This window comes from Arvicanthis niloticus, chromosome 13 (genome assembly GCF_011762505.2).
Source record: "Arvicanthis niloticus isolate mArvNil1 chromosome 13, mArvNil1.pat.X, whole genome shotgun sequence".
Classification (NCBI taxonomy): domain Eukaryota; kingdom Metazoa; phylum Chordata; class Mammalia; order Rodentia; family Muridae; genus Arvicanthis; species Arvicanthis niloticus.
In genome coordinates this window covers 50,018,267-50,027,049 of record NC_047670.1, presented here as the reverse complement: position 1 = coordinate 50,027,049, position 8,783 = coordinate 50,018,267, and the positions used below count along the sequence as shown (strand labels likewise).

Here is an 8,783-nt window from a genome sequence, read left to right as displayed (position 1 = left end):
GAGCTCCCTTCTCTTAGCCTCAGACACCAGCAAGATCCCACCACCCATATAAGCACAAGTCATTTCCTATTTCTCCTAGGACCCCCTATCAGAGCACAGCTCCCAAGGTGGAGGCCAGATACAAGAATGAGATACATACCAGGCTGCCAGTGTACCTAGCTCTTGCCCTGATGGGCTTTCCTGCTCCAGATCAGACTCTAAGAAGGCAGAGCCTCACTCCTGACCTCCAAGTTAGGATCGGCCTTTCCACCCAGTTTTCGGCAACTGTGTGTACATTGAGATTGAAGGAGCCAGCTTCTCCCATTAAATTGGGTTTGCTATCTCTCTGATCTGATGGAGAACACAGAGGGGAGGGACTGTGATACTCAGGAAAGCCAGTCTTCAGACCCTTAAGGGAGAGCCACATACTTCTCAGACTACAAGACAGGGCTGTCACTGCAGACCCCCTTCCTTCTCCCGAGTGTCTCTGGGTTCTTGGTAACCAGAAGGGGAGGCTGCTGGCTCAGGACCAAAGGGCAAGCCAAAGGACACCTTGGAGGTGGGCTGAGGGAGCCTGGGTGACATGAGTCAGGCCAACCCTGCTGCCCCAAGCTCATCCTCCAGACAAATTACCGGGTTTCCCAGGTACCCCATGGCTTTATAAAGGCACCCTCTCCCTGGTAACTCTCAGTTGCTGGTGGAAGTCCATGATGAGGCCCCTCCTGGTGCTGTTGCTGCTGGCTATTGTGTGTGCTTCTCTGGGTAAGGCGCTGGCTATACCTGGTTGGAGGGGAGTCAGGCAGCCTCTGGGAAGGGTGCAGAAGTCTGGGGCTGGTGGGGCTTTGGAGCTGAGAGAGAGGGTACCATTTAGAGCACTGGCCTGGTAAGCAGGTCGCAGGGGATGACAGAGGGCTTCTATGGTGATTCCCTGCCCAACTAGACTGGGAAACTTCCTCCTTTTAGATAGTATGTGGTACCTTTCTTGCTGTTTGTGTATGTTGGGGAGAGTGTAAAAATTAAGGTGAGAGGACAGAGGTGCAGGAAGGGGAGGTATCCTGGGTACCACTTGTGAGCACTGGGTTCTGGGATTTAGCAAGAATGGCCAACTCTCCCCTCTCTTCTCAGCATAAGGCACTCCTGGAATGTAGGACTCTTAGTGTTAAAAAGGAAGGAAGGAAGCAAGAAAGGAAGGAAAGAAGAAAGGAAGGAAGGAAATAAGGAGGGAAGGAAGGAAGGAAGGAAGAAAGGAAGGGAGGGAGGGAGGGAGGAAGGGAGGGAGGAAGGAAGGACATCAACAAGACATAGGTCAACCCCTCCCGCCCACTCTGCCCTGACTCTGATGACCTGGTTTAGGGACAGAAATGAGGCCAGAGGTGGGAGGGATGTGCCTCAGCCTGTGATTATTAGTGGAATAATTATCATCTCCAGGATAATTAGGCCCATCGGCTTCCCCTGAGTGTGAGGAGGGGGAGGAAGGAAAAGAAGGGGGCCCTAGGAAGCCGTCTAGCCATCAGGTGCACATGAATGAGAGTAGAAAGGCAGGTGGGGAGACACTGGCCAAGGGCTGGAGGCTGGCCTGGGGAATGGAGAGGAGGTCAGGCTCAGGTTGGGAGCACCATTTAGGAAGTGTGGAGAGGAAGATGCTTGAGAGCATCAGACCAGGGACTGCCACTAAGCAGGGAACATCAGCCCTGAAGGCAGGAAGCAACTACAGGCAAGGAGGGTAGAGGCCTGAGTCAGAAGGTGGGGACACTGGCTGGCTGGGACGCTTTTGTCCTCAAGGCTCAGCTTTCCTGGAAGATTGGTTGACCTTATAGCAATCCTGCAGGGCAATGCTTACTGGGAACTCACTGGAGGGCTCTGAAGCCCAGGAAGTCTCACCAGCTCCGAGGGTAGAAGGTCTCTGGGTACTATGAGGTCCTTGCCTAGAATAACTTAGGAGTGTCTCCTCAGCCAAACAGGACTGGGGAGTAGTATGCAGAGGTACTGTGTGGGGTGAGAGATCATAGCTAAAAGACATTCCCAACGAGGAAGCCATTCTCATAGTATATCCCTTATATAGAAAAAGAGTGCCACAGACACCTCCCAACTCTCAACACAGGGCCTCCACAGCTTCAATACTGGTGGTTCTTATGTGGGAGGTATAGTTATCAAACTCCATGGGTACAGTTGACAAGGTCCAAGCAGGTGTTCATTGTTAGGACACCTGTTGTTAGGACACCTGTTACCTGACACTCTTACTAAGAAACCCCTCCAGGACAAGTCCCTGTAAGGCATTTCTACAGGACACACCTGCTATTCAATACTCTTAAGTGAAACTCCTACAGGACACCCTTCCCAAGGCCTGGCACGAAGACATCTTTCCCAGAAGCTCAGTCCTTGCAACCCTCCAAGCTGGCCTTGGCTCTGAGGCTCAGTGCCATTGGCCAATGCAGCTGTTCTCAACCTTACACAGAGATTCACCCATGTGGGCTCAGGTGTGGGGCTTCCCAGGTTCTCCTGCCTTCTCATAAACCAATATTGCCTCTCAGCAGAAGTCACCATGTGACCTCTGCCCAGGCCATCCTTATGGGAATCTCATTGTCCAACGAGTCAGCCATGCCTGGGTAACCTGTGTTCTCTTGAGGGGGCCTCTTGTCATTTTTTTGTGGTTGGAAGTTGTGGCCAATATCACAGCATCTGAAACTACCCACTTCAAGAGCCTGTCCAGCTCCCTAGCACTGGCAGACTTTCACTGAAGCCTCTACCTCCAGCCTGGAGGTGAGGATCACCAACAGGCCTTGGGCAGAATAGGGCTGGGTCAGACTGTTTGCTTTCCTCCAGATGAACAGCTCTAAGTACCTAATGATGTTTAGAGACTCAAGAAGTTGTGGCTGCTAGCTTGCCCTGGTTAGGAAGCCATCTGTCTCTAGGAAGGCAAACTGTCTCAGACCTGGAAGCTCCCTTCACTCCTCTTCCAAGGAAGGAAGGGACAAGAGCCATGTACATTATGAACTCTGTCATTTTATCACCTGAAAAGACCAAGAACACTGCTAATTGTGAGGGCACCATGGATTGCATTAGAGGTCATAGGAATTAGAGGTTCTAAATCACCCTCTTTATATTTCTTCCTGATACTCCATCTCTTCTGCCATCTACCATCTATCCCTCCATTCATGTACCTACCCACCCATCCACCCATCTTAACATCCATCTACCCACAAACCCATCTACCCATCCATCCACTTACCTACATACCCATCCATCCACCCATGTATTCATCTTACCATCCATCTACCCATCTATCCACTCACCTACATACCCATTCACCCATATACCCATTCACTACCCATCTATTTATCCATGTGCCCATTCTTCTGCTCATCCACTCACAATGCATCTATTCACTCATCTGTCCATCTAGTTATTATAGCCACACACTTATCCATCCATCCATCCATCCACCCACCCACCAACCTACCCATCCATCGATCAATCGATCCATCTATCCATCCATCCATCCATCCATCCATCCATCCATCCATCCATCCATCCATCCATCTACCTACCCACCCACCCATCAGTCAATTGATCCATCCATCCATTCATTTACCTACCTACCCACCCATTGATCAATTGATCCATCCATCCATCCACCCACACATTGATCCAGCCAGCCAGCCACCCATCCACCCACTCACCCAGCCAGCCAGCCAGCCACCCATCCACCCATCCGTCCACCTACCTACCCACCTACCCATCAAGCCATCCATCCATCCATCCATCCATCCAACCATCCATCCATCCATCCATCCATTCATCCATCCATTTGTCCATCTAGGCATCCATGCTTCAATCTACCTTTCTACCTATCCATCTGTCCACTCATCCAACCATACATACATATTCTCATCTATCTAGCCATTCACTCATCTCCCAGCCCCTATCCATTCATCCATCCACTCACCCATCCACCCACCCACTCATATGTATATACATACATATATCTACCAACCCATCTGATCCTGCCCCCTTCATTTAGCTGATAAAGCTCTCTTATACTCATTAATGTTCTCAGACTCCTTGACAGAGAGATAAACACAGAGCAGAGAGGCAGATTACATGTGGGAGTTCATAGGTGCCTGAGAAGCTTTAGGCAGAAAACCTCTGAGTCTAGCCTGAGGGTAGCATGTCATCACAGCACATACCTTCCTGTAACTTAAGCTGACACTTTGATACTGACATACACAGGGTCAGAGGGGATACAGGGAGAAGCATGTCAGAATCACTACTATGAAGGTCCTAGCTTCTCAGACCCTCCCAGAGGACTGGGGGAACTCTTGGAGGGAAGAGGATCAGAGAGTACGACCTTGAGTGGGCCACTAGGCAGGTGGCTGGGCACTTAGCCCCAGCCCCAGCCCAGACTGATGGCCTGTGCTTCCCCCCAGCCCGGGCCCTGCACTGTCATGTGTGCTGTGGGCACGAGAACTGCGAGTCTCTCGTGGAGTGCGCCTTGACGGACAAGTACTGTGTGATCACTCGGGCCAGTGAGTACCCTGGGCCATGCAGGCCCCATCTCACCCTACCAGCACTATGCAAGTGCTTTCCAGTCCCCTTTGGCCTCTTTCCATCCTCCACATCAGAAGCCCTCAGTATCCCCACTTCAGACCCTAGGGACACCATCACTCTTTAGTTTACAGTTTGAACTAGGCTGACGATTAGGTGGGATGAAGCTTGGATATAAGTTTAAATATTGAAGATATTGGCATCACAGCCTGGTATTCCAGGCTCCTCTGGACCTTTACTGCTCATTCAAATCCCTGTCTAGAATCAGCTAGCCACAGTCTTTGCCCCTGGCTACCCTGCCATGGCTCTAGAATTCAATCCTGCCACTGTCAAGAATCCCTGACCAGTAGTACTGTCCCTTGCACTTCCCAGGCCAGACTCTCCTTCCTACATCCCGTGGGCCATCTGCTTCTCTTCTGAGCAGTAGGGCCTAGCTGGAGCCTCAAGCTTGCATTTTGGGCTATGATGGGTTTCAGGCTTGATGATGGAACAGCTGGTCACTTACCTGAAGTGGTCCCAGAAGAAAGCAGGGGTGTTATCAGAGAGGCTGACAGACTTTTCAGACTCTGAGGATCCTAGTAGACAATGTCACCTCTAGGTCTCAAAGGGTTTGGGGGTTCTTTCTTTGCTGATGCCATTGGTATTGGGTCATGAGGCCTTTGGCCCCAGTGAATGAAAGTTACTATGAACATTAGGGAGCTTCCTCCAAGATTGAGTTCTGGGAAGCGGGGAAGGAAGCCAGGTGGCTTCCCAGTATGGCCTGGGGCTGTCCACATGAACAGTTTCCTACAAATCCCAGTGGTGACATGTCCCTTCTAGCTCAGACTTGGAGTCATTTTATGAAGAGGGAGACAATCTAATCCTGGTAGAGCCATACAAATACACAGTGCAGACTATCTGTGTTACTTCTGTCTACACTCTGGCTGGTTCTTGTGCTGCTTGGCCTCTAGGAGGAAACATCATATAGCCACTGCCTCCAGGACCCTCCTCACCCTACAGAGGAGCATCCTGCCCAGAGGCAGCTGCCCTTAGTTATCCACAGTTGCGCTGCAAGAGGTAAAGACCTAGAGGGCTGCAGGTCCAGCGATTGCATAAGGCAAGAGCATAGAAGATGGAATCTTTAGCCAGCAGTGGGAGAATGCCACACCAACAGCCAAAATCTAACAAAGACCTAATCAGAGGGGCACTACTGAAATAAAAATGGAAAACAGTGAGGACCCGAGGGTACGTGGGAATCAGAGTTCCCCACAGTTTCATCCCTGAGCAACAGCTTCCATCTGGTATCCCAGGGCTCCTGCCCTGTCCTTGCCCTTCTGGCATTTGCCCCTTACTGAGCATGCATCTATCTGACCTGTAGTCTGTCCATCCACCTCCCAGAGTGTCTGCTGAATGTGGGAACACCAAGAGACGTGGTGCCATTGCTTACTCCGAGTCCTCAGAGGTCACAGTCAAGCAGAGTTGAAAGATATCCTTCAGAAGGCAGCAGAGTACTCTGGAGAAGCAACAGGGGTTAGGGACAAGAGCTTTTGGTAGGAGAGTCCATTGTGGGTAAAAAGAGGCATCTGTTCCTACCCCTGTCCAGTGAAGTGACACAGGCCAGCCAAGGGTCTTCCTGGCCCCAGGGTAAGGAGGAAAAGGGGTGCAATGGTATTAGTGGTCTGCTGCAGATGCTATGTGTTAGTCCCATGGGTTAAGGGACCCCTCTGGCTGCTGGGTTTCTCTTGACTCCCTGTGTGGCCAAGGCCAGAGACTATTCAGAAGTGGTACTGAGCTCAGTCACTAACTACCACCCACTAATAATTAACACGTTACCCATACTCTCCTTACACCAGCACAACTCTCAAACTAGCCACAATTTTCTTATTTTCCTAAAGAAGGGCAGAGGCAAAGACTGGTTCCACCCTTGTTCTTTATTTTCTAGATGGGGAAACTGAGGCATGGAAGGCATAGAGGCATCCTGAAACAGTTATCTCACCTCCACCACACAGTGTCTGGGCCAACTCCAGGCTAGAGGTCCCTGCACACAAGGCTGGTTGGGTCACAGCTCCCAGAACCTCTGAACAATGCAGGTTAAGGGAAGGTTCTTATTATTCCTAGGGCCATGTGTTCTCAGGAGTCCTGCTCTCCCCAGTGTGTGTGTAAATACAGAGCAAGTCATCCCCACCATGTGCATGCAGAAACAGAGCAAGTCTTGTGCAGTGGTCCTTCCTAAGACATTCCCAAACAGGGCCAACCTCTCCTTTTCCAGGGACCCTTGTAAGCCCAGCCTTGGTTGTCCTCAAGATGGTAAAACCTAGAGGACCATGGAGCTTTACAGACACTCAGCCTGTCTAGCGCATCCCAACCTAAGAGGTGTGAGAGCTAAGTGGGCCCAAGCCTCTTTTCTGGTACCTGAATCCCAGAGGAGAGGAGAAGGAAGGGGTGGAGAAAAGAGAGGAGAGGAGAATCAGCTCTCAGGAAAGGAAAAATAGAGAAAACTGAGGGGCCCAGAGACTGAGAGAGGAGTCTTCAATTCAGTCCTTGGCCTCAGATGTCACAAAGGCCAGTCTATCATAAAGAAGACACGTCCCCACAGCCATTGAGGAAGGACCTCAAAGCATGTAACCGCCAGGCTGCAGGGTTCCTGAGAGCTGGCAGGGTGATGACAGCTGCGGGTACTACGAGGACAATACCCATGGCCATTTCTCCTGTTTCCACAGCCTACCCTGGTGGCATCCTGGTCATGAAGTCCTGTGCCCCAACCTGCCCCAACAGCACCGTGTCTTCAGATGGACGTGCCCTCTCTGTCTCCTGCTGTCAGGGGAGCCAGTGCAACCTCAGTGCTGCCTCAGGTCTGACTGGTAGCCTTGGGGCTATATGGGTCAGCGCCTCTATCAGCCTACTGTGGGCGATGCTTCAAGTTGCCTGATGAGGGCCTGGGTGGCCTTTCCGTATCATCGGAGATCTGTCTGCAGCCTTGGCGGCATTCTACCCCTACCCAGCCCGGGCTGTTACTCTCTCTCACCATTAACCCCAAGACACAGTCAGTCTTCCCTTCTCACACAGGAAGGAAGTAAGAACACCTGTCCCAAAGGCTCCTGCCCCAGAGCCCAGCTCTCTTGCCTCAGGAAATCCTCCAATAGGATTTCCAATAGGTGTGCACAGGGACACACCTTCCCAAGACCCTCACCTCTATGAGATCTCAGCCTTTTATTGAGTCCTGGGAGTGCTTAGCTACCTCCAGTAGGAAGAGCTGATGTTTTGTCCAACTCCTTCCAGCCTCAACCTTACGCTTGGCATTTGTACTACCTTCTCCTTGCCTGAAAGGATGCTATATATGGCCGTCTGGATCCCTGAGCCTCTTCTATGTGTGAAGTGACCCTGGCATATGACATGATTGTAAGGTTTGGGCACTGTCTAACTGAACATCAGCTTTCAAAAGATCCCCTGACTTCTTACTGTGTGTGTATGTGTGTAGGGATAAGGCAGATCACCTTGGGCTTGATGTCAGGTGTTGGGATGAGTATCCATCCTCCTTGGGCATGGGGAAACCTGCTTTGTCTCCCTGGAAGCATCATCTTGCCAGCCCATCCTGGATGCTATCCTAGGAGAAGAATAAATGTGCAAGTCTGCTTGGTCCAAGGTGTTGGGTCTTGGGGATTACTGATTCTTGGTCAACCTCATCCTGAGATGGGCAGGTGGACTTGGGACAAGGACAGGTGGAATTCTTAATGCACAAATAAGCTTGGGTGCAAGAGTGGTGCCTCTGCCTTGGACTCAGGCCTCCTGTGTCTGTCCTGGGTCCTATTGGCCAAAATAGAGGAAACAGACTTCTACGACACCCCAACTTACAAGGGTTCCCTGAGAGCTCTTCTGAGCTATGATGTCCCTAGTGCTCCTACTGGTGAGATGCTTTGCATCTGTCACAGTGCCCCTGGGTCCCCAAAAGTCCATACTTTTGGGTTGGTGGCACGGCAAACTCTCAGCTTTCTGAACAGTCACCAGTACTCTGAGGCCACGCAAAGCCATTTCTCCTTGTGGGCTCTTCTTGGGGGGCAAAGCCAGAGCCCTTCAAGTCTGGAGAGCTCTATTTCCTACCCCTGCTGTTTTTCCCTGTCACTGTAATAAAACACTCTGACAAAAGCTTCTGGAGAAAAAGTTTCTTTGGCTCACCTTTCAAGGTTCAGTTCATCATGGTAAAGAGGTCAAGGCAGCCAGAACCTGAAGCATCTGATCACACTGCTGAACTGAAGCATCTGTCCACAGTCCAGAAACACAGA

General features: G+C 51.0%; 1 protein-coding gene across 2 annotated transcripts; it reads left to right on the top strand.

Moving 5' to 3' along the window:
• Positions 1 to 689: 689 nt before the first annotated feature.
• On the top strand, positions 690 to 7,432 carry LOC117719331 (ly-6/neurotoxin-like protein 1). Of its 2 annotated transcripts, XM_034517498.2 has the most exons (3): positions 690 to 741; positions 4,407 to 4,505; positions 7,224 to 7,432. In XM_034517498.2, the coding sequence occupies exons 1-3, from the start codon at positions 690 to 692 to the stop codon at positions 7,430 to 7,432; spliced, it is 360 nt and encodes a 119-aa protein (XP_034373389.2). The 2 variants fall into 2 exon arrangements, with proteins under 2 accessions (XP_034373389.2, XP_076768408.1); XM_076912293.1 differs by lacking the exon at positions 4,407 to 4,505.
• Positions 7,433 to 8,783: the final 1,351 nt, after the last annotated feature.